Source organism: Alosa sapidissima, chromosome 9 (genome assembly GCF_018492685.1).
Source record: "Alosa sapidissima isolate fAloSap1 chromosome 9, fAloSap1.pri, whole genome shotgun sequence".
Taxonomy (NCBI): domain Eukaryota; kingdom Metazoa; phylum Chordata; class Actinopteri; order Clupeiformes; family Clupeidae; genus Alosa; species Alosa sapidissima.
The window spans coordinates 26103534-26130874 of NC_055965.1; the positions used below are offsets into that span (position 1 = coordinate 26103534).

The following is a 27341-nucleotide window of genomic DNA, read 5'->3' on the forward strand; positions in this document are numbered from 1 at the left end:
AATCATATGTTTGGATTCGGCTTGATTGATGGCTACATCTGACTGATTAGCCAATCAAATCGACCTGTTATGGCGAGGTAGGCAGGTCTGACTGCAGCTGGGCCTGCAATGTTCCAAAAGAATACCCGGAACCGTTCATCACGAATTTTGACGCTGTCTGTTACGTGATGAACTTCGTGAGCAACTTCTGTCAGTCAGACAGACAAACATTCACTGGAAAATTACATGTCACACTGACATGACTATGGTTATAGTTATGAACAGTAAATTGACCGTTTTTGTTTAAAAAATATATATTGATACGCCTTCATTAAGCAAAATAATAATGTAACGTTGCAGTGTCAGCTGGACTACATGTTAGCAAGATGCACATAACGTCAGCTAGCTCTGCACGTAGCTGGTAACCTATGCAGGAATTGGTAAGTTTTGTTTCATGTTTATTTGATAACATAGACTTGTAGTACAGTAGTACTATAGATGCTTGTTATCTGGCCCTTTTCTATATAAAAACTGTTTTTGTGCTGCTTGCAGACTGCAGTGTCTGCTTGGTTACTCTACTGTATGCTAGCTTGAGGAGTTGGTGGCTTTGGTGAAGATGTCTGGATCGGCATCTATGTGAAAACTGTCATTTGTCTTTGGTTCCCTGCCCTGCTAGTTTAGTCTGACTTTTTATCTCTCTGAGTTTTGTGGAAATTATTGGTGAAATCAGACCATCAGACCAGGCTATCAGACATTCTAAAATAGCCAACAAGCAGTAGCAGCATTAGGCCAATACACATATATATACGGCAATACAGTACATCTGGTGACTTTTATGTTTAATAGCATGGTGGTGTGCTGTGACATTTTTTTTTATAATTTTCCGTTGAGACATTTTCTCATAGTGTAGGCCTACCGCAAAATAGCCTACGTTTGGCAAACACTGTAGGATAGCCTACTGTAGTTTCACGTGAGTAATCAGAGCAGCGTAGTACCTAGAACAGTTGCACTGTAACGTTAACGTTAGAGCTACAACTAAATAGGAGAGCCACAGTCTGAAGCAAGTTTGCTGATGTCAGATTAAACTACTAAATGGTTTGGACACATCATTGTAGACCGGTGGCAGTGCTATATGTGCGTGCGAGTCATGAACATAAATTAGGCAACCGATAGCCTAAATATTTCAAAGTAGTCTGCACAAACCCATACTTGAGTACACTTGGTGTTCACTTTCAATATGACATGGACTAAATTGCACGTCTTTACTGGCAGCAGCAGGCAGCAGTTTATAATGTACTTGTGAATATGGGTGGTAAATAAATAGCCTAGCAGCCTACTTTGCTGCTGAGGGTGATCTGTTAACCAATAAGCAATCGGAGCATTAATTGTTTGTGTAACGAAGATTCTAGTGCTACAGACTCGCGTAGGAGAGAGAAAACTATTCCCCCCACCATGAAATGCTGGGAAATTGCATTTTAACGCTGAAATGTAAAAAAAAAATAACGTTAACGTAACGCCCCCCTATTATTATTTTTGTCAAAAAATAGTCATCATTGAAGGCCTAACCACTGAACGCACGGTCCCCCACTGTGATAATGGCATATTCCTTTACATTCCTTTAACTAACTAACTAACATATATCAATCATCTAGTTAGTTTAAGACTTTATATACAGTATATTCTCAATTTTGAAAATTGTCTTCCAGCATTTTGTAAACTAGATGTACCGCATAGTGGTACAAAATATGACCGCCGCTCAGTCCTGTACATCCATTCCGCGAAAATAAATCACACTTCAATTTGTCTCCATCTTTTACTCCATCCCCCACTCTTGAAACTTTTGTGTATGCTTGTTTGGCATGCCTGAGTGTGTGTGTGCGGCTGCACAGAAAGTAGCCTACTGGTGCTGAAAAGGTGAATAGATTGTAGAATAGCCAAAGAAGATGTAGCATTGTTATAAAACCTTTAAAATCTCTAAACAATCACAAGTAGGGCAGGTCATCACAGTTCATCCATTGCAACTGGATTGATGAAAGGTCACTTACACCTGTAGGCTACATTGTATTTGGGAAAAGCAAAAGGTATCAGCATAATGTTATTTATTTATTTATTTATTTTTTATGTATTTATAAACAAAAACATCTCTGTCAGTTCCATGCCGTTTTCAACAGCTATCAAAAACAAAGGTCATTTTTGGATGGATGGATTTTTTGTGAATGTTTCTTCTTCTACATAAGATTTTAGTCATCTTTAGTTCATGTAATACTTTATTGTCAATGCACAAATTAAGTAACAGTAGTCTGAAACGAAATGCTGTTTTACATCTAACCAGTGGTGCAAATAACTGACATGTCCAAATGGGCCTTGATGAAATGCGTCGCTAGACTGTTCATACACATTTTAACGGGCCAAAGTTGAAGAGCTTTTGTCCGTTATTGTTCGTGCAAATATAGGCTGATTCATGTTCCCTTGCATTGTGTAACTGAGGTCCATGGCTAGTCTGGCTTTCATCAGACCAAGCTCAATCTTTTAAGAAATCAAAAAATAAATAGCGGGCAGATCAGGCTGGGTTCACCCAGCCTAGTCCATAGGCACCCGATATTGTTTAATTTTCAGATTGAGATATACACGCTCTGGCTATTCTAAATGCAAAAATGCATTAGGGAGTTATGACAAAACTGTAACTAACAAACTAGATCCTAATAGAAAGCTGTTAGCTTCCCTAAGCTACAGGTAGGATTATAAGGTAGGCCTATTTACAACATAAATTGTCAATAGGCTATGCTGGCGACACAAATAAAATCTCCTTTGGAAACCAATGGCTTACGATTTACAGTATCAAGCGGACTTAAACTGCCATATCGTGGCGAAAAGTTGTAATAACATTCACGCAGCTCCATGAGTCAAGGAAAGCGCGAATGAAGTAGCCACTTCTAAATGGGACCCACTACACAGTAGCTTAAGGTGTGTTGCTAAAGCAGCCATAATGAAATGAAGGTGTCATTGTTTGGATACTTCACACACACGTGCTTTTTAATTTCACAGACTACAACTACCAAGCTGGAATCAAAGCACATCGATTCCCCTCTCACACCCTGCACGCACTTAAAACAAAATAAACAGGCGTCTCAGTCTCACGCATGTATAGGCAAAACTGTATCAGACCGGTGTAACGTTGGTAAATCTTCCATTGCACAGAATGATTTTGTAGCACGTGCAATAAATGACAGTCGAAAGATACAAACAGTGCTGCTATCAATTTGCTTGGTATAACCGCATTTATAGTTTTCTACCAATGCAATCAATCAAATGGGCCTCCATCACTCAACCAACGCTAACGGTAACATTACCTAGGTCCTTATTGATATTACAAGATTAACGTACCTGCAGTAAAAACCAAGCATGTCCGATAAACATCCTCACTTCATCCTCACTTACACTTCATGTGAACATCGTCCTGTCCTTATTAGATGTTCGCTGCGGTAAATTACAGTCCTTGTAGGAAGTGTCCATTATTTTTTCAACCCACTTTTAACTTCCAACAAAATTACGTCTCACTGCAACGATGCGCCATCTAGTGGACAAACGACTACTTATCGCCAATACTGAAAATGCAGCCATGATGATGATGATGAATATTTTGGCTTTCTTTTGATCCTATTGAATTTGTAATTATGTATCGGCCGTTCTAATACCGATAGTATGTGGGTGCCTGTGTGTGTGCATGTTTATATGTGTGCACCGCCATTTACAGGCCAATGAGTGTACAGTCACTAAATGTACACATAACCTAATTTTTTTAGCCCCCCCCCCATGGATGAAATTCTACGAAACTTGGCATACCCCCAGACCCCCAGAGAATGCCAGGTCAATCATACACATAAAATTTGGTGCAGTTCTGAACATCTTAACTGAAGATAGGGGCGATTAAAGCAGAATAATATTGCATTTTCATTTTTTACCGGGGGGGGGGGGGGGGGGGGCAAATCACAAATGAGTGATTATGAGCCAGGTTGATGTGGGCCCTTGAGACCAACATACCATAAAAGATTCACAGAGAACTGTGTCTGCCCTACCCTCCTTTCGGGGGGTCCAGTCCAGCGGGGGGGCTGCAGATGAAAACGAAAAATGACGGTTCCATGCTATCCATGTGGGGGTACATGCCCACCAAGTTTTGTGTACCCCGGTCTTTCAGTGTCCCGGGAATCCTTGTTGGTGTACGTCACTAAATGTACACATAAATTATTTTATTGTAAGGCCCCCCATGAACGAAAGTACACAAAACTTGGCATGCATTCAGAGGGTGTCATAATGATCCTACACTTTTAATTTCGTGCAGTTTTGACCTTGTCAGCCAGAGATATTGAGATGAAAACACCTAATTTTTTGCTTTTTAATTTTTAACTAGGTGGCGCTATACATGAAATAAGTGGTAATGGGATGGGTTGACATGCCCCCTTCAGACCAATATACAAAAAAAGGTGGACCTCCTAGGCCCTACGGTTCTCGAGATATTCACAGAAAACTGTCTCCGGCCACCTACAGGCCAGTTGGTGTATAGTAACATAAATTAATTTATTGTGTGGCCCCCCATGAACGGAATTCCACAAAACTTGGCGTGCATACAGAGGGTGTCATAATGATCCTACACTTCCAATTTCGTGCAGTTTTGACTATGTTAGGTCACAGATACCTTCAATTACACCACCTCATTTTTACTTTTTTGTGTTTAACTAGGTGGCGCTATACATGAAATGAGTCCTCCTAAACCCTACGGTTTTCGAGATATTCACAGAAAACTGTGTCTGCCCTACCCTCCTTTCGGGGGGTCCAATTCAGCGGGGGGGCTACAGATCAAAACGAAAAACGATGGTTCCATGCTATCCATGTGGGGTTACATGTCCACCAAGTTTCGTGTACCCCGGTCTTTCAGTGTCCCGGGAATCATTGACGGAAATTTGGGCATGCGAAAAAGAAAAAAAAAGAAAGAAAAAAAAAAATCTGACTAAACCTATATGACCACCGCTTCGCTGCGCGGCGGTCATAATAAGATCAGATTTAACTGTAGCTGTTGTTTTCTTCTTTTCATATAGACATACCAACAAGTCCCTTTTTTAATTCATGTTTATGAACCCAACACTGCATTCAATGAGTTGTAAAGAGTTCAAATGTATTCACACCATTCAGACAAGGCGATGCATTACTGATTTTTTGACCAGGATCATGATTAATCTACAACCTTGTATGGTGACATTTCACGTCAAATTTACAGCCTATAGATAGAAAGTCATGATATGAGAGAATGATGAAATTTTCTATTTCTTTTGTAAATGCAACATGCCTAAGTTATACTGTCATCTGTCAGTGTCATAGAGAGATTGCAAGAGAGGGAGGATGTTCCACCCCCATTCTGTTCAATGGCTGATGGTAGACTAGCTAATTCAGCCAACCCAAAAGGGGAAAAAAACACATTTTGATTGTTTTTGTTTTACCGAATACACATTTTTTTAAATAATTGTTTTGTGTTTAATATACACTGTACATATTTTGGCAGATGTAGTCATTTTGCTCTATTTTCATGAATTCATGAAACCATATTTGGTCTTCCTCTTTTGTAATGTGGTGTAAGAATGTATTTAATTTTTTATCCAAGTTTATGAATCCAACACTGCATTGGAGGAGATGTATTCAGTGGTCAATTGTATTCAAAGACATAGATAGAGCTGATGGTGATGCATTACTATAGACATTTGAGTTGATGGTGCTGAGCAACATTGAGCTGTAGTAGCATATGGAGTCCAGTAGGGGGACATTTATAACACCACTGGGCCCCATAGTCCTCATGTCCTCTGTCTGATGCCCTTCTCTCACTCTCAGTGTCTTTATGAGTTTAGACTATATGACCGCCGCCCAGTCCAGCACATTTTTTCCACAAAAATAAGTCACGCTTGTCCAATGGTGGTCATTTCCTACTTTGTTTTTTTGTGTTTGTAATTGAGTGTGTGCAGAGGGTGTGGTCATTTTGTGTACATGTGTGCACATAAATTAATTTATTATTTGCAGCTTCGCTGCTTGGCCCCCAACAATTCATAAAATGTATTAGGTATCTCACTTTCTCTTCAGTTTCTCCGAAAAACACCACAGCTGTTTTCAGTCCTGATCTGACTGACCTTTTTTTTCTGTCTTGTTTTCTGCCTGAGGTGAGTGAATGTGATACAGAGAATAGAACACTTATAATGGGGAATAAAGCATGCTACTGTTTCCATTAAAGCAATTTTTGTTGGAACAAGAAATGTATTTGAAGTATATACTCTTTAGATCTCGTGAGGGAAATTTGGTCTCTGCATTTATCCCAATCCGTGAATTAGTGAAACACACTCAGCACACAATGAAGCGAAGCACACACTAAACCCGGCGCAGTGAGCTGCCTGCAACAACAGCGGCACTCGGGGAGCAGTGAGGGGTTAGGTGCCTTGCTCAAGGGCACTTCAGCTGTGCTACTGGTCGGTGTTTGAGCTGGCAACCGTCCGGATACAAGTCCGAAGTGCTAACCAGTAGGCCACGGCTGCCCCAATGCAGGACAGCAGTGGCAAAAAGAAAAGACAAACAGGTAAGAAACCACTAAAGTCTGTAATGAAGATGCTAAAATGCATGAACAGTATTGTATATTGATTGTAGTTCTGCCTAGGATGCCGGTGATTTTGGTGACAATGTCCAAGTTGAGAAATCTACCACCATCCAAATGAGTTCAGTTTATGAGAGTCTGAGACTCACCCATAGTGATTCAGTTAACCAGAGTCTGAACCCTAAAAACACTCAACATGATCCAGTTTATCAATGTCTGTGAAACTGTGAAAATTGCAGACAATATTTGTCTTATTTTTCATGAAGAAATATTGCAGTGCAACGTGTAAACATCCAAACAGGCACAGAGGGAAAACACATGAATTCATTGAATTGCTGGAGCTAAAATGTTTACACGTGTGTGTGTTTATGATTCTTCAATTCTGTACAGTGAGACAGTATGGGCCGTGTCATTGAGCATGCCAGAGAGCTTTTCGCTGAGCGGTATCAACTACTTAACCACTGCACCCTTGCTGTTTATTGGCAGTTATTTTTACAGTTAACCACAGCGCTTGTAAGAGCCTTGTTCCACTTCAGCATGATCAAGTTTATCAATGTCTAAACTGTGAAAATTGAAGACAATATTTGCCTTATGTTTTAAAAAAAAAAAAAAGAAAATGCCTCCTTTCTTCTTATTAACGGACTACAACTTAGTGATGTGCCTTTACCCTTTGACTTACTCACCATTGCATTGTTTGTTTATTAGCCTGGTTTGACACTTAACATTTAGATAGATAGATAGATAGATAGATAGATAGATAGATAGATAGATATAATACTTTATTGATCCCCAAGGGTAAATTCAAGAACAAGTAAAAGAGCAGTAATGCAATGCATGAATCATTTGTGTTTTTTTTTCACAGATAAAATGCTATGTGGTGCATGGTTTTGTAATAAATGAATGCTGCTGAATGACTCCTGCAATCTGATCGGCCTCTATGGTAGATTGATAACTGAGATCAGACCAGAAGAGTTTGTTTTGTCTTCTCTCTTCTCAGAGAGAGAGTGTTCATACTCTATATCTGTAGTCAAAAAGAAAATATTTCAACCTCTACATACAGTAACATAATAGTATTTCCTGTGCTCAGTTTGTGTTTGGTTATGCGTGTGGTAAGTCAAGGACAGAAATACATACTGAAGTGCATGTAGCTGAAGTCATACACACACTTTATTTTGTGTATGGCTGAAATCCTGCTTTTGTGTATTATACTAGCCTAGAAATCTAGTTACATTTGCTGCCAGAGCTAATCTAGCAACTCTCGGTTGGCTTGTGAGCTGGAAAAATTAAATTTCTATCAGGCCAATTAAATCGTGTATAGAGACGTTAGGCGGGCTTAACATAATGATTGATGGCAGAGTTGCAACTGTTTGGCTTGAATTCCCTGCTACTTGAAAACAAAGAAGATGGATGTTGCTGTTGGCAAACAGTGTGACACGAGATAAGCTTTTTTTTAAGTTGGCAAAAGTTTGAACTAGCCAACTAGCTCCGCTGGTGGGAAAACAAATGGGACTCATCGCTGTCCTATTGCGTGCAGAGGGAATTTGAAAGACAACCAATTATCCCGCCCCTCGGACTGAGCACTGCCAGCGGTGAGTGCCCAGACCCAACATTTTGATGTGGGTCTGGCTTGTCAGGCTAGTATTATACATTATTGGCTACAAGAACTAGCATTTGTGATGATTAACCCTGTACTTGTCGACTCTATGGATATTTTGATGAGATTACAATTATATACAGCTCTGAAAAAAAAAAGAGAGATCACTGCAAATTTGAATATGACCAAATATCACTTAGCAATCATAGGATGACATCAGAAAAAAATGCAGTGGTCTTTTATTTTATTCCAGACCATTATATGGCATGAAAAATGGAAGATGACAGTTACACTTTCTGTCTGGTGTTGTTCTGTAGTGTAATAAGTAATTCAGTCATATCTCATATCATTTATACATTTGTTTTAGATGTCCCTAGCAAGAGTAATACAGGAGTTTGTCCTAGATATGACTGGGTAAACAGTGTCTCATGGCCACAGCCTGTGTGCAGTGAGAGGATCATCAGTGGTCATACCCTGCTCCTCTACCCCCCCTGCTGGTCAAAATATGACTAAAGTCTTCTGGTTCTGCTTCTGTAGTATACCGTCATTGTCCTCTATTTAACCCATTTTATCCCAACGACCGTACAAAAAAAATCTTGCTCTTGTGCCTTTAAAACTGTTACTGGATGAATTATCAATACATTTCTCCCAAAAATAGAAACCTGAAAGGGTCTCAGTTAAATATGTGCAGCGTTAAATGTGTAGTGTAATTTGTCACATGGCCAGAGCTGCTTATGTTTTGGTTGCACCCTGACCAGAAAATGTCCACCCAAAAGCTCCCAAACTAAAGCTTAGAAAAGTATGTTTATGTAAACATAGGACAAAGATTTTTAGTACACATCATCTTTAAGGTGTCTAGTATGGAGGGATGCAATTGAAATATGTGAACTTTGTTCAGCGTTCTCATAGCATGAGTGAACATGATGACGGTCACAATTGTGACCGTTGGGAAACAACATAGTCCGATTTTAGGAATTTTCACACATCTCATTGTACAATCATCTAATTTCCACTAAATTCCATTCAGAGATGATATGGGGACATTGTCCCAGGTCTGTTCTTTACTTTTAAATTTGTATCACATGGCATTTCTCAACATGGCCTCTGAAATTCTCTATTATATTCTAAGTGTGCCAATGTTTACATAGATTACATACATTCCCAACGGTCACAATTGTGACCAAGCATAAAAGACTCCTTTTCACCCAAAATTTGAAAAAATAGTAATTGATTACTTCAAAGGGTTACTCAAGACACATGATTTTGATATATTCAAGTCTGGGAAAAATTTGGGATTAAACGGGTTAAAAAAAATGTTCTCCAGCATTTTGCAAATAAAATAAATGCAACTGTTACTGATTCCCATCTTCTTTACATTTCAGTTAGTAAAGATTGTAATGTAATGTGGTGTAAGAATGTATGTTATTCTTTTATCCATGTCAGAGTCAGAGGTAGAACTGAGGGTGATGGATTACTATGAAGACATAGAGAGTTTCTAATGACACAGCACTCAAAGAATGTCCCAATAAAATGTATGGGGTTAGTTTGTGACAACAATATGGCAGTTGTCTGGCACATATCCCACCCCTTCCGCTGCCAAAAGTCGACATGTGAACACATTGTGCCAATCATCTGTAGTGCCTTGCGCATATGCACAGTTCTGCCTGAAATAGATGCCAAATAAGTACCCAAAGTGCATGGCAATATGGCCGCCGATTGGAGGGACATGCCCAAAAGGACTTTGATCAGTGACTAACTAAGGGACTGAGTGACATTGAATTGTAGTAGCACATCATGCCCAGCAGACATTCATAACACCACTGGACCCCCATATTCCTCCTGTCCTCTGTCTGATGTGCTTCTCTCCTTCTACATGTCTTTACTGTAGAGGCCGGGACACACCAAGCCGATTATCGGCCGTCGGACTTTGTTGGACAGTCGGAGCCGGCGGAGCCATCGGCGTTCGCTGTGGCCGATTTGACACGTCCAGTGGCAGTCGGCCTCAATGACCAATCTGATTGATGGAATGCTAGCCCTTGACTAAACATTAGCCCTACACCTTTCACTGTGACGGTCAGCTGGAGCAGATGTTGCTACACAAACTCTGTGTGTGATGAGATTGCTGCACCCTTGACTGAACAGCTACAGCACCCAAAGCACAGGCTCTTCCACCCGGCCATTGTTCTAGCATACAATCCATAACGTACATCTAACATAAATCCCTCTCCATCTTCAAAACATTCCTGAAGACCCAGCTCTTCAGAGACTATCTCCTCTCGTTGCACTACTTACAACTAGCCTTGCTAATTCTAGCTTTTACCACCTGTCTAGAAATGACACTTCAGATGTGTTTGTTTTGTAACTGACAGATGTGTTTGTTTTGTAACTCAGAGAGAAAGTGTTCATACTCTATATCTGCAGCCAAAGAAAAAATATGACAAATATTTCAACCTTTAGAGTGGTGGTCAGCATCACATGAGAAAATACTGTAGTTCACTCTCTTTTTCTTTTGGTCTGTGGTCAGACACCAGCAAACAAAAAGCTTAAAACTGCTTGACCCATTACTTGTGTTCAGTCTGCGTGTGGTTTTACAATTGTCAAGGACAGAAATATGTATTGGAATGCATGTAGCTGAAGTCATACACACACTTCATTTTGTGTCTGGCTGAAATCCTGCTTTTGTGCATTATACATTATTGGCTACAAGAACTAACATTTGTAATGATGAAGCTTGTACTCATCGACTCTCTGGATACTTTGATGAGATCACAATTATATACAGTATGTGGCATGAACAAGTGGAATATTACTCTTTCAATTCCATTCAGGTGTTGTACTACCTGTAGTGTAATAAGTAATTAAATGATATAGATCATATCATGTATGCATTTATTTTAGATATCCCTAGTAAGAGTAGACCAAGAATTTGTCCTGGAGATGATTGGGTAACACTCTCTCATGGCCACAGCCTGTGTGATCATCAGTGATCAAGCCCTGCTCCTCTACTCCCCCTGCTGGCCTAAATATGACTAAAGTCTTCTGGTTCTGCTTCTGTAGTAGCATACCATATCCAGTAGGGGGATTTTCATAACATTGAACTTGACTTGAAACTTGATCACTGAGCCCTGATGAAATGGTGACATGTATGTAACTCGTATGGATTTGAACTGCTTTCAGTGAAGTACACTCACAAGTTGCACTCTATGTCATTATGAGATGCTCTTGTTTACACTGAAACCAGTGGCTTGTATGGATCCATGAAATGGCTTTGAGGGCAATTTATGGTCTGCAAGCAACTTGACAGTCTGCTGCCATCATGTGGTCAAACATAGAAACTACAGCTTGACCTTGTCCCAGTCAAATACATTTACATTAGATGACCAGCAGCTTCCTTTTATCTTCTCTTCTGATTCTAAAACCTGAGCACCATAACATTATTAAAAACACATTGGCAGTCTTTCTCCAGTTTGTCTACGTCACATACAGTAGAAGGAGCATGCTTGTGTTTTAGCAGTGTGGCAATCGGGAACAATTTCTGCGGATCTAGATAGAGGTGATCACTCAATAAGGTCACTCTCTGACCTTAGCATGCCATTGTGTGCTCACAGCAGTGCAACGTGTAAACATCCAAACAGGCCCAGAGGGAACAACTTTGTCTTGTGACAGAAAAACATTTGAATTCATTAAATTGCTGGAGCGAAAATGTTTACAAGTGTGTGTGTGTGTGTGTTTATCATTCTTAAATTATCTACAGTGAGACAGTATGGGCCGTGTCATTGAGAGCTTTTCGCTGAAGGGTATCAACTAGTTAACCACTGCCCTCTTGCTGTTCATTGGCTGTTATTTTTACAGTTAAACCACAGCGCCTGCAAGAGCCTTGTTCCACTTCAACATTGCGTTGAAAATAACCTAGACTGCACATATCACCAGGATCAAGATTAATCTACAACCTCGTATGGTAAGATTTCACAACAAACTTATTTTTTACAATTTATAGATACATGTATCACAACCTATAGACAGATATGTTATTTTAGGGCACCACTATGGTAAATGACTGTGTTACAGTCTGACCACCCAAAGCATTTAAACAGCACAAGGGATTTTACTGTTTCTCAAGACTGAGAGGAAGTTCAGTAAAGCATATATCAGCAATGCTTTGTGTATCTTCTACGATGTTACTTCTACGAATGTTACTTCTACGATAAAGTAACCGAGTTAGTCACTGTGGAACAGTGTTATAAAAGTATCTGGTTATCAGGGCAAGTAAGTATTGTGTTACATTTTTATTTTGTCATATACTGTATGTCATGTAAAATGTCTGTAAAATTTCCCTTATTTGAATTTTCTCATAACCAGTCAGTCTCTGTAGGCTACTGCTGACCTGTCGCTACACCCAGCAAAACAATGTTTTAAAGGCATCCTTTTGCTTGCTTAAGGCGACGTATTACTTGATCTATAGCCTATAACGGTATTGTTGTTGTGAGAGCATGTTTTGATGCTGTTTATTTTTAATGCCGTTGTTCCCATCACTGGTAATCAGTAACTTTGTAAAATATTGTTTTGTTCATCATTGTGGCCAAGAAGTCATGGGTGACCTGCACCTACTGATGTTTGAGTGATCATGATATGTCATGAACCAAGCTCCTTGGCCACAGTGGACATTTACTGTAATTATTATGCATCAAGGCATAATAACAAATGTTACAAATGTGTTTTATTTTGTAGATGTATTCAGTAATGGGGAGAATAGACTGATGTGCGCTGGGTTTAGTTTCACTGCCTCTTAGTATGTGTGAATTGCTCTTACTGTAGTTTGTGCGAGATAGCACCTCGTTTTGCAGACACTCACAAGCTGTGGTTGTGGGTGACATTGTGTCATGAATGTGTTGCAAAATGCATGCATACAGTTTGTCTGTATATTTTTTGTGCTCTGTGTGTCTTGCTCTTAGTGTGTGTGTGTGTGTGTGTGTGTGTGTGTGTGTGTGTGTGTGAGAGAGAGAAAGAGGTAGTGTATCAATAGTCTTTAGCTTTAACTTACATTGCTCTCTCTTGATTCTTTATGTGTAGGCCTACGTTTATATGATTCACAACCAAAGTGACATCCACTTGTCTATTCAACAAAAAAAGACAACCAGGATTGTGTCACCTCATTTTAAAAACTCTTTTCAAGATCAAAACCTGCCTTGTCTTGTCCTTCACTGCATCTTTTTCCCCTCAAAGCTTTGCCTCTTTCATTCTGGCACATGAAATGATAAGATCATATAGTCACTTTAGCCTACATTGTTCGTTATTCATTAAAAAACAGCATACAGCCTAAAACATTTTGCAGTGTAGGCTAAAACCCTTCAGGCAAATGTGAGGGGTTTTTTTTTGTTTACTGGTAGCTGAATGTAGGCTATGCTAAGCTAATTCCTCAATGAGACACTGCTAGTAGTCTGGCCTATTTTCATAGTATTTACATTGGATGGCTGCTAGGCTACTTGCATTGTTAACAGACAGTTCATAAGGATCGCCTATTGAACATAGATCAACCAATAGCGGTTCAGTACCAGCACCAGCTATTAAACAGCTGAATGGGGAGACCAGAGAGAGAGAGAGATGAGTGGATGACACAGTAACTGCTATCTGATTAGCTAATAACAATGCGTTGAAATGAAGCACCACTGTAGAAAAAAGAATCTTGTGATTTTGGGCGGGCACCTGCCCACTATAATTGAATAGGCACAATGCCCCTGAGTGCTACTATAACAAATTGTTTAGAGATTATTTAGTTTAACATTGAGCATTTTCTAATATATGTTTCTAATTTGCTTCAGGAAGAGCATGAGTGAAGATGAAAGCGACAAGTTCACTCCCTGTGGTTGTGTTTCTCATATTGACCATCAGCCAAGGTACGCCATTTTATATTCCATCATTTAGAGATAATGGTAGACTACTGGACATTTTAAGAGAGTTGTGCTATTTGTGTCCATAGGTCAGAATTTTATCTGAGAGAAATGTGATGATCAGAATAATTTAATAACTTCATGAATATGATTAACATAAAGTGATGGTATCACCCTTGTGTCTCTGTCACATTCATATGTATATGAAGAAAAACTGCAATTTCTGATTCAGATATTATCCAGGCTCTAAGTCACTGTAAAATAACCTAAATATATATATATTGCAGGTGTCCTCAGTAATATGGGAGGACGTTATTTGTCAGTAGCGCTTTACGGCTATACGGATATCTGCGCTGTGAGAGGATCATCAGTGGTCATATCCTGCTCTTTCAAGAATCCTTGTAACCTCACCATCTCTAAAATCTACTGGGGGATCACAACCCAGGAAGGAAAAACACCTACTGATCTCAGATTGAATGCTGCATACAAAGGTCGTGTTCAATATTTCTGGAAAAATGACACCAACTGCACAATGGAAATACAGAATGTGAAGAAGGAGGACAGCTCAAGTTATCAACCCATTTTTGAGATTAAGAATGCCAATCAGACAAGGAAAGGCCAGTTTGAGATCAATTTGACAGTCACAGGTAAATATGATTATTTGTATGGTTCCTGCTTATCATGTACCTACCAAATGCCATATTAAGATTTTGAGACAATTTGATTATCTGTGTAGTGAAGGGATCCAGCCTTGTGCCCGGGTCTCTAGGGTATTAAAACTGCAGTTTGACGGCAACATCAAAGAGCCAGTATAGTATAGAGTCTTTATTGTCCTATAAGGATATTCTTTTTCAAACACATCATTGCATTCCAAACAAAGACAGCAGCATCTGATGTTGATGTACATGCAGGATATATACAGTCTAATACATATAGCATATCACATATATACAGTCCAGGGCTCTGTATCTGCGGCCAGATGGGAGTAGGGTGAGGAACCGGTTCAGGGGATGGTCAGGGCTGCTTACTATGGTGCGTGCAAGGCGTGTGGTGGCTGTGTCATTTGCATCAGTGAGGCTGGGGGTAGGAAGCTGTATTATCTTGGATGCTAAGCGTGAGATTTTAATGAGTTTGTTCTTGCTGGTGACATTTAGTATGGTGAAGAAACAGGGGGAGCAGTAGAGTAGAAGGGGTTGGATGATGCTTTTGTAGAGTAGCAGAAGGAGATGGGGGACAACATACAGTGATATTAGTTTGCGTATTGCATACAGTCTCTGTTGTGCACATTTCTGTGTAATGGTGACATGTTCATTGAAGTTAAGCTTATTGTCAATGGTGAGAGATAAGCATATATTTGAAAATGCTGACCTGTTCAACTGGTTGGCCATGGATGGTGATGTGAGTGAGTCCAGGTGGTGATTTTGATGCAAAAATGACCAGTTTTTTTGTCTTGTCAATGTTGAGTTGGAGGTAGTTATCAGAGCAGCACTGTGCAAAATCTGTGATGGGACTGGTGGGAAGCGTGTACTGGAAGGGACTGAGTATGCAACCTTGGGGGGTTGGTGTTGGTGATGATGGTCGATGATGTTATTGTCCCTATTTTCACTGTCTGTGGCCTGTTGCTGAGAAAGTTGTTTATCCAGTGGATGAGGGGTGGGGTGACATTCAGGTGCTGTAGTTTATTGATGAGTTGATGGCGCTGGATTGTATTGCTTGTTGTTATGACTGTCAGAGTGCATATTCAACTGTAGGGACTCCGTCACACTGCCCTCCCCACTTCACATACACTGACGTCCCTCATGCAGCCACCAGCTGTACTTCTCCCATCCCAGGGTGCCCCACACTCTAGTACTTCACACATCTCGTCCCATACACGGGGATCAGCCTATCCGTGGTGTCCCTCATACAACTCACACATTGGGCACGCCACCGATGGCCTTACTGCAAACCATTCCGCTTATGACACCCTTTATAGCTAAGGGAGAGAGCAGTGACCCCACCCAACCTCACACCTCGGTCTTGGGGTACTAAACCTGCAGCTTGACCACAACATCAAAGAGCCAGGCTGGTTGGTAGTTCATACTCAACTGTGACAACACTCCACCACAATCTGTATTGAAATATCTTCATTGTGATTTTATCCTATTTTTCTAATGATTCAAGACCTTACAGTGACACTTCCTCAACCAGTGATAGAGGGTCATGCGGTGAATTTGAGTTGCATGAGTTCCTGCAGTGAGATGGACAAGCATAAAGTGATATGGAGAAAGAATGGACAAGATTTACCTGGCAAACAGAAATACAGAAAGCAACTTGAGATCCAGAATGTCAGTATTGAGGATGAAGGCCTCTATTCATGTGCTTTAAAAGGCTACAAGGAAACTGCAACTACACCAGTGAAGCTCAATGTAATGTGTGAGTATGAACTGTGTTCCTATATTACAAGTACTGTATATGGCACAAGCACTAGCACCAACTTCAGGTCAGCATTTGGGAGGGGGGGGGGGGGGTCACAATATGACAAAATCTTTTTTAAGGTGATGTATTTTGCACACCCAGTCGTTTATCACCAAAGCTAATGCAAGACAGCATTTCAATATTCGTGAATGATTCAGGCCTAAATAGACTAAGGTCTGTTGACAGGCTATTTAAAAACACATACACACTTATAAAAGTTAGCCTAGACCTTTTATTTTATTGTAACATTTGCATTATTATTGAGGCCTAAATGTTATAATGTACCTGAATTTATATTCATCAAGTTAGTGAGGTATTCCACAAAGCAATTCTGCCTACAGGGTAGTTAGCCTAAATGAGCATAGTGGTCCCTTTTTAACAAAATCATGTACAAATGATCACGTCTTGTAATACTAAAATATTGCAATACCAAATATTACCAAAAGGTGAACCATTAAAAGACTAGTAAACATTCTCAACTCAACATCTCATTTCCTTCATTCACTCTTTATGTATGTTTAGGCTGTTGTCATGTTATTTTCATTTTTACGTTTTATAATATATATATATGTATAATGTATATATATATATATATATATATATATATATATATATATATATATATATATATATATATATATATATATATATATATATATATATATATATATTAGGGCTGTCAAACTATTAATCGCTGAATTTCTATAGTTAGTTGTGAATAATCACATATTTTATCACATGATTAAAATTCTATGACTTTACATTTCTAAACATTGCATATTAACAATGTAAAGCCATTTATACCAGTGTACAGTATCTTGATTGGGAATCAAATGAAAGCAAAGAAAGTTACTTTATGAACTCAACTTTAAGACATATTTGATTATTTCAAATAACATTTCCAAATATGTGGCACCACATTGTATTCTTCAAAAATATAGACAGTTGGTAAGTGTTCTTAACAGTCTTCTAACTAGGTTGTTGGTGTTTCGTTTTATGTGTAGAGACCCTAAGCAAGCTACTGACGAGGTTTGGTGCTTTTTTGAACAGTATTACTGCCCATAGCTACTCCACTGTTTGCGATTTGAGGCTATATTCCAGGCCAAGCTCTGTAGTGGTTGATCAACGAAAAATACTGTCTCCATGGCTTATTTGATGTTTTCTAATGGCTTTAGAATAGCTTTCTTTAATGTGTGCTTGTAAGCCAGACCTGCACCCGGACATACTGTATTTACGGCCCCATCTTTAACCCCACCATTAGCTTTGATAGTTCATGAAACCCAATGCCCCCTCCCCACCACCACCACCACCATCCCATAGAGGTCATCAGTGAGCACAAGTATACAGTACAAGTAGAGTGCTTGCTATTAAAATGCATAAATAATACTCAACAGGTTTCCCCTCTTTCTCACCAGTTCCTGCAAAAAGTCATGTACTGTATGTGATAGCAGGAGTCTCAGTCTGTGGAGCTGCAGGTCTGATCTGTGTGCTGGTCTGGATCAGGTCAGTGCTGATAGTGTTTATATGTATGTACTGTAGGTATTTATTTATTTACATTTGATTAATTTCTCTTCATTTTCATAGGCACCACAAGATGAATAAAAGACACATGAAGATAAAGGTGAGGTGTCTACTGTCCATGTCTTTCTCCGTAGTGTAAAAATATGCATTTCATGAATTGCTGTTTCCCCTACATATGTCATTACATAAGCTGTAGAATAATGTAATTTCTGTAATCATCTCAGCAGGATCAGGGTACTTGTCCCTCCAGTGCTGAGGCTGCAGGAGGAGTGGAGGACAACGTCCAGTATGCCCGTGTCCTGCCCAAACACAACAGGCAGACTGCAGGAGTGGAGGACGACATCCAGTATGCCAGTGTCCAGTTCAAACGCAACAGGCAGACTGCAGAAGGAGGAGAAGATGATGTCCAGTATGCCAGTGTGCAGTTTAAAAAAGCCGGAACAACACAGTGGTGAGTTTTTGACCTACAAATGCCAGAAACATAAAAAAAACAAATGTCATCAGATGTCATTCTTTTAGTATATAAGTAACTTTTTGTCTACTGTTCCAAATTACATTAAAATCCTCTATTAAAATGGGTGCCATTTTGGGAGACAACTTGATTGGTCTTAAACTCTGGTCTAAAACCTATTTTGTTTCCCATTTTTCCTTCCATTTTTTCCTGTAAATGACAGTTTTTCTCAATTGCTAAAACACAATTTCTGAAACCTTGGTCCATTTTCTTAAAACATTATAAACACAAAACCTCATCTTCAAGCTCTATGTACAACTTTTACGTCAAAACAGTTTTACCTGTGCTCAAAACCACATCATAAACAAAGTGACCAAAATGATATACACTATCAAGCAGTCAGTAAACAATACACCAAAAAATAGAAAATACATTGTTCAAAACATAGAGGGAGAACTACATTTTAACTATAAACATGTTTCTGCCATGCTAATGTAAGTACTCTGTCACTGTCCTGATATTGTCCTGCAGTTCTCCTGACCAACCTGAGGGGGAGCTCTGATCTACAGCAGTGTGGAAGCAAGAGTCTAAAGGTGTCCCAGCTAGTGTGGGGGACAGCAAAGCCTGAGATGAGAAGACCTTCTCATGCATCTGAAATTTGCTTTTGCTGAATAGATGCAACAAGATGCTGAATCAATGCAACAATGACTGAGCTGTATACATGTCCAGTAGGGGGCACCACTAACTGTAATGGGGCCTAAAACACTCTACACTGCTTCCTTTTCTGGGTTTGAATTCTCTTCTCTTCTTCTCTTCTTCTCTTCTCTTCTCATCTCTTCTTTTCTCTTCTTCTCCCTACATGTATCTTCGGGGGCTTTTCTACAGCCATTACAAAACATACATTGACTATTATTTTCCCCCTATGCCTCCACTAAATCTGCATCAAATTGTGTATCACTGTTGCATGTAGTGCTATTTCGGTTGTGTTGCATATGAATAAAGTAAAATGTAATTTTATTGAAATAAATTGTTAAAGTTAAGAATAAAGTGTAGTCAGTCATGTTGTGCAGATACACACCACACCTTCAGATGAGGGGTCAGGGCTTTGTGGGTTTAGAAGCCAAATTGGCTATTTGGATTGAAAGAAAGCACACACACACACACACACGCACACACACACACACACACACGCGCGCGCACGCATGCACACAAGACGGTAACAACCTGAGAAAGACCTATGAGAGTACCTCTGTTAAATGTACTGATATGGTTTGAACATCAATTTCTATGGTAATACAGACCAGAATGGTAATACAGAGAGATGTTCAATTTAATTATTCACTAAGAACCCAAGTGGTGCTGAGTGGCTGTGTTTCACTGATATGTTGCCCTGTGTGTCAGCATCTTTGTCATTTTTCACAGCCTATTGTTGTTGGGCACCTCAGGAGGACAAACACCACATTATTGCCCCCCACTATCTCTCCTTCCACATGTCTCTTCTTTCACTTATTGTATTATTATTTCCTTCATGCTGTTTGAGTGGTTTGACATAACGTACTGTCTCTCTATGAGTTCAACAAAATGTTATTTTGAATGTGACTTCACTCAGTTTACTCTTAGGCCAATATCACTGTCTTACAGGGCCCACCATTTGTAACCGTCCATTTGTAACAGCTTTCACACAGAGACAGGAAGTACAAAAATAAACCACCTAGCAGCTAGCATCACATGTACTGCTGTGGCAAGGGAGTTTCTGAGTGCAGGCATGTTTGCCCCAGAGGTTAGCACACCACACGCGTGAGATTTAGGTCACGCTGACCATAATGGAACCTTGTGTGCTCACAGTTGGGCAAAGAGTACCACTGGTTGATTCACACACAAACATACAAACAAAAACACAACCTCTGTTGCTGAGGGAATAACTTTTTGCGGTGATATATAAATATATACAGTATTTAATTGGATTATTGTGGCTTAACTGTTTGAATGCGTTTGGTTGGGGAAAACACAATTAATGCAAAATATAATTAAATTGTAATTTGGGCTGTTTGATTAATAATCTGTTATGAATCATATCAAATCAATATTTTGTTGCCCTACCTTATAAAGTTGTATGATTGGTAAATCTTGCAGTTATTGTATTCTCCCAACCATACCATCTCACAGTCCAGGTAAGCTACATCATTTCAGAATGATTGCAGTGAAAAACACAATTCAAACAGTTAAGACACATTAATACAATTCTGATTTACATCCAGAATCTGCTATTTTGAGGACATTAAGCCCATCAGAGAGATATTCACTGAACAATGTGAAGTACTCAACTACTGTACTCTTGCTGTCTGCGCTCATTGGATGTTTCAAAGAAAAAAACACAGCGTCTATAAAAGCAGAGTTCCGCTTCAGCATTGCGATGAGAATAACGTGTTGCACACATCTGACAGGATTAAGATTCATCTGCAACTTTATAAGGTACAGTAGGACAACAAATTATTGATATGATATGATTCATCTGCAACTTTATAAGGTAGGACAACAAATTATTGATATGGTATGATTCATGACATATAGATTATTCATCCAATAACCTGTTTAACAATTGAGTTTTAGCAGTCGTGTAGTCTACGTGATACGCAAGGCTATGCAGTATACCCACTTCAAAAGCATCACCATCTCAGTATGCCCACTTAAAATGGGCAAGGAAAGGTACTAACATTTGGGGTTGATCACAGTATACCCACTACAGCTAACTAGATGACATCACAGTATACCCACTACAGCTAACTAGACTACATCATAGTGTACCCAATACAGCTAAATAGACTACACCACTGACTTTTACTTTTCTCCAGTTTATCCAGCCATTCTCTGAGTCTGGCGATACCACTTTTAGCTCTAGCCTAGCATATATCATTGAATCTGATTAGACCATTAGCATCATATTCGCCAGTTAGCATCATGATTAAAAGTGACTAAGATTTCTGGTAATTTCCTATTTAAAACTCGTCTCTTCTCAAAGAAAATGGAACGTGGCGATTTTCTTGGCTGATTTGACATGGAAGTATACTCTCATTCCAGTGTAATAATCAATTAACGTTACAAGTTATAGCCTATGGGGACTATCTTCAGGTGCTGTGTGATATCACAGTGCTGCTGCGCCCATGGTACGTTCACAATGTTCCTTGATTATTCCGAGAGGTGGAAAATGATCGTATTTCCCCTAATGGTTGTGTATCCCTTTAACCTAAGAACGTAGGCTGTAGCCTATTTTGAATAGCCAATGCCAAAGTTGTTTTGAGGTTATGTAATTTATTCATTTAACTCGTTTAACAAGGTGTGTGTGTGTGTGTGTGTATCAATAGAGTGTATGTGTATGTGTGTGTTAACATAGTGCTTGGACCTGGGCAAGTATGCAGTAGCTAGTTGTTTCAGAACGCCTTCATGAATAACAAGAGACAGAGAGAGAGAGAGAGAGAGCGAGGGAGAGAGAGAGAGACAGAGAGCAACTTCACTTTACTTGAATGAGTCTCTCTCTTACAGTTATGTAAAGTATTAACTTCTTCAATAACAAATTGTTTTTGTGACGATTTAGTGTTTTATAATGATTAGCTCTAGTGATTGAGTATTGTTTAACATGTAGCTGTTTGCTACAGAAAGAGCATGAGTGAAGATGAAACTGACCCTTGCACTTCCTCTGGCTTTGTTTCTTGTATTGCTCACCAGCCAAGGTAGGCTACGCCATTTTATATTCCATCAGATTAGAGTGTCAGACAAGAGAGTTCTGGTCAGTTCATACAGCAGTTCTGCATGTTTGTCACATCCGAGAGTAATGATGATATCAAATCGAGTCATTCATCAATCATTTTGTTAATCCATAAGTGTGTCCATGAACCTTTTTGATTTCTCACTGTTATGTAAAATAAATTAAATTACTCACTGTTATGTAAAATAAATTAAATATATCTTGCAGGTGTCTTGAGTAATAATGGAGAAAAGTGTTGGTCAGTAGCGCTTCACAGCGATATATGTGCTGTGAGAGGATCATCAGTGGTCATACCTTGCTCGTTCAAGAATCTTTGTAACTTCACTGTCGCTAAAGTTTACTGGAGGATCACAACTCGGAAAGGAAAGACACCTATTGATCTCAGTTTGAATGCTGCGTACCGAGGTCGTGTGCAGTATTTTTGGAAAAATGACACCGACTGCACAATGAAAATACAAAACCTGAAGAAGAAGGACAGCTCAAGTTATCAACTCATTATTGAGACTGATGATAAACATCAGACAAGGGAAAGTCCTTTTGAGGTCAATTTGTCAGTCACAGGTAAATAAGGTTATTCATATATGATTATGGACACCTGCTTATCATGTGCGTACAATCACATCACTATTTTTGCATTTTGTTGTCAGTAAAATAACATGTTAAGATTTTGAGGCACATTTGATTAATCTGTATTAAAATCTATTCTATATTCTTTATAGTTTGTTTTATATAATTGCATTTATTCTATTTTAATGGCTCAAGACCTTACAATGATGATTCCACAACCAGTGATAGAGGGTCATGACGTGAAGTTGAGTTGCAGAAGTACCTGCAATGTGATGGGCTCCACAGTGATATGGAGAAAGAATGAACAACAATCACCTAGGAAACAGAAATACGGAAATGAACTTGAGCTTCTCGGTGTCAGTATTGAAGATGAAGGCTACTATTCCTGTGCTTTAAAAGGCAACAAGAAACAAACTGCATCTACACCAGTGAAGCTCAATGTAATGTGTGAGTATGACAAGGTCATTGTCAGCAAGCACATTGACTCTAGTACAACTTTACAGTACAAGTATACGTACGAGTGCCTACAATTAACAAGCACAAGTAACAAATACTAATACTCAACAGGTTTTCCCCTCTTTCTCACCAGTTCCTCCAAAGAACACATCAGCTGTTGCTGGTCCTGGTCTGACTCTGACCTGCAGCAGTGTTGCCAACCCACCTGTGGAGATCTACACCTGGTTTAAGGTGAATGAGTCCACTCCAGTAGGATCAGGACAGCAGTACAGCATCACTAACATCAGCTCTGAGGATGGAGGACAGTACTACTGTGAGGCCAGGAATAAATACGGAGCTGAGAACTCTACTGCTGTGTCCATCACTGTTGCAGATCTGGGTATTTCTCTCATCTCTCCTTGTCTCTTCTTTTTGAGAGTTTCCTTTTATTTCACTCCATGCATAGTGCTATCAATCTTTAGTTTCCACTTAAATTTACTGTTTATAGACTACTCAGTAATTATGACCGCCGCGCAGCGCAGCGAAGCGGCGGTCATATAGGTTTAGTCAGATTTTTTTTTTTTTTTTTTTTTTGCATGCCCAAATTTCCATCAATGATTAGACTACTCAGTAATTCTCTAATCTGTTTGTCCCTCCCAGGAGACCGTAGGCCTGTACTGTACCCGTCAGTGGGAGTCTCAGTCTGTGGAGCTGCAGTTCTGATCTGTGTGCTGGTCTGGATCAGGTCAGTACTTATAGAGTTCATATGTACTGTATGCACTGTGCATATACTGTATTTATTTACATTTGATTTCTCTTTATTTTCATAGGCACTGCAGAATGAATAAAAGACACATCAGTATAAAGGTGAGGTGTCCCGTTCCTGTCTTTATCCTTTATCCTAGGGTACAAATATGCAATTCATGAAGTGTTATGTTTCCCCTAGATATCATTACATGGGCTATAGAATAATGTAATTTCTGTAATCATCTCAGCAGGATCAGGGTACTTGTCCAGCCAGGGCTGAGGCTGCAGGAGGAGCAGAGGAGGATGTCCAGTATGTTGTCCTGTACGCCAGTGTCCTGCCCAAACACAGCAGGCAGGCTGCAGGAGTGGAGGACGACATCCAGTACGCCAGTGTCCAGTTCAAACACAGCAGGCAGGCTGCAGAAGAGAAAGACGACGTCCTGTACGCCAGTGTCCAGCGCAAACAGGGCAGGCAGGCTGCAGGAGTGGAGGACGATGTCCAGTATGCTTGTGTCCAAAGCAAACACAACAGGCAGGCTGCAGGTGGATAGCATAATGTCCACTCTAACATTTTGGATGAAAGTTGTGAAAACTAGACTGATCTGGAAGATCTGGAGTCTGGAAAATGATCTAAAAACTATCTCCACTGTTCATATCAAATCCAGATATTAACATTATAAAATGAAATGTATGCAATCATGAGTAATCAAAATAGTTTAAAAAACATGATGAGATAAGATTTCCATTTTTATTTTTTTATAAAATGTATACAAGTTTTGTCATGAGTACTTTGTCACTGTTCTGATGTATTGTCCTGCAGTTCTCTTGACCAACCAGAGGGGGAGCTCTCCGTGATCTACAGCAGTGTGGGAGCAAGAGTCTTAAAGGTCCCCAGACGAACCAGCTAGTGTGGGGGAACAACAAAGTATCCGATGAGAAGACTTTTTTTTTTCATTTCTGACATTTCCTTATGCATTTGAATTATGCTTTTGTGAACATGCAGATCTCTTTCTAGGCCTTTTATAGGCTATTTAACTAAGTGAGCATGATCCCAGGATTCGATCCCCCTGAGCAGTTCACTGTTGTTAATTCACTGTAAGACAGCTAGAAAATATGTGTTGTAATATTTAAACAGGTCTTATAAGTTTACTCATACAAACTTTATTACTTCACTTTTTTTACTTCACTTCACTATTTTGTAGGTAGTTGTTTTCCCCCCACCAGAATGGTAATACAGAGAAATGTGTAATTTAGTCGTACACTGAGAGCCCACGTGTCGGCACATCACTACTTGTCAATACTAGATGTACCGGAGAGCGGTACAAAATATGACCGCCGCCCAGTCCAGCACATTTTTCCACAAAAATAAGTCACGCTGAAAGGCATACTGTATATGATTCTAACTGTCTCACTGTATTGCATTATGCACACTCAATTCTCACTGATATCTGCTAGACAACAAGTACCAAAACATGATTAGTTCAGATTTCCCATCTAAAATACATTTTATACAACTCCACCCCCATCTAGCCTGTTCATAATTCTGAGAAATTCTTGAATTGTGTGCATGTGTGCGTGTACATGTTTATGCTTATGTGTGTGTGGGTGTGTGTGTGTGTGTGTATGTGTGTGCGTGCATGTGCTTGTGTGTGTGCACGTGCATGCATGCGTACATATGTCTACTGTGTGAGTATGTGTCATACGTATGATTACTGTGAATGTATGTGTGTACATGTGTATCTGTTTATGTACATGTGTGCATATGGAATGGGTTAACATGACCCCTGGAGGCAAACATACGCAAAAATTGGTTATCCTAGGCCCTACGGTTCTCAAGATATTCACAGAAAACTGTTTCCAGGCCACCTACAGGCCAGTTGGTGTACAGTAACATAAATTCATTTATTGTGTGGCCCCCCATGAACGGAATTCCACGAAACTTGGCGTGCATTCAGAGGGTGTCATAATGATCCTACAATTTCGTGCAGTTTTGACCATGTTAGGTCACAGATACCTGCGATTACAACACCTAATTTTTACTTTTTTGTTTTTAACTAGGTGGCGCTATACATGAAATGAGTGGTTATGGAATGGGTTGACATGGCCCCTTAAGATCAACATACAAAAAAGGTGGTCCTCCTAAACCCTACGGTTCTCGAGATATTCACAGAAAACTGTGTCTGCCCTACCCTCCTTTCGGGGGGTTCAGTCCAGCGGGGGGGGCTACAGATCAAAACGAAAAACGATGGTTCCATGCTATCTATGTGGGGCTACATGCCCACCAAGTTTCGTGTACCCCGGTCTTTCAGTATCCCGGGAATCCTCGACAGAAATTTGGGCATGCGAAAAAGAACAAAAAAAAAAATCTGACTAAACCTATATGACCGCCGCTTCGGTGGTCATAATAAGTAATTAAATGATATAGATCATATCATGTATGCATTTATTTTAGATATCCCTAGTAAGAGTAGAGCAAGAATTTGTCCTGGAGATGATTGGGTAACACTCTCTTATGGCCACAGCCTGTGTGATCATCAGGGGTCATACCCTGCTCCTCTACTCCCCCTGCTGGCCTAAATATGACTAAAGTCTTCTGGTTCAGCTTCTGTAGTAACATACCATGTCCAGTAGGGGGATTTTCCTAACATCACAGAGCCTAAATGCACAGCCAGTTGTTGCTGGGCACCTCACAACCAGCAACAAGATCAATTTAAGCATGGTTTACATTACCAGACCAGTCAGACTTTTTTCATTTGATGTGAGATATATCTGATTTTGTCCAAAACATGTGAATAAATGGCATTTAACTTTTCCATTTTGGTTTGGGCCACTTCAATAAGTATAAGTATAAGTATATATACTTTTGTGATCCTGTGAGGGTCTCTGCAAATTTGGTCTCTGCATTTAAACCAATCGGTGAATTAGTGAAACACAAACAGCACACAGTGTACACAGTGAGGTGAAGCACACACTAATCCCGGCGCAGTGAGCTGCCTGCTACAACGGTGGCTCTCGGTGAGCAGTGAGGGGTTAGGTGCCTTGCTCAAGGGCACTTCAGCCGCGGCCCACTGGTCGGGGCTCGAACCGGCAATCCTCCGGTTACAAGTCCAGAGTGCTAACCAGTGGGCCACGGCTGCCCTGTGTGGTCCAAATATGTGTGCCCTGTGTGGACCAATATGTGGTCCAAATCTGATACAATGTTTTGCAATGTGACATGTAGTCTGAACAGTCATGTAGCTGTGACTTTAAAGGCTCTATTTTGGAGATCAGAAATGGATGGTAAGAAGCATAACGTTTATAGACATAAACGTTAT

The 27341-nt window shown here is 39.8% G+C and overlaps 1 protein-coding gene across 1 annotated transcript; it reads left to right on the forward strand.

Annotated features, from left to right (window-relative positions):
* On the forward strand, positions 1–24882 carry LOC121718494 (Fc receptor-like protein 4). The gene is made up of 11 exons (XM_042103506.1): positions 1–419; positions 12051–12156; positions 12236–12464; positions 14018–14092; positions 14374–14733; positions 16250–16501; positions 23435–23680; positions 23941–24025; positions 24111–24147; positions 24276–24570; positions 24848–24882. The coding sequence occupies exons 4-11, from the start codon at positions 14035–14037 to the stop codon at positions 24880–24882; spliced, it is 1368 nt and encodes a 455-aa protein (XP_041959440.1). The 5' UTR covers positions 1–419; positions 12051–12156; positions 12236–12464; positions 14018–14034.
* Positions 24883–27341: the final 2459 nt, after the last annotated feature.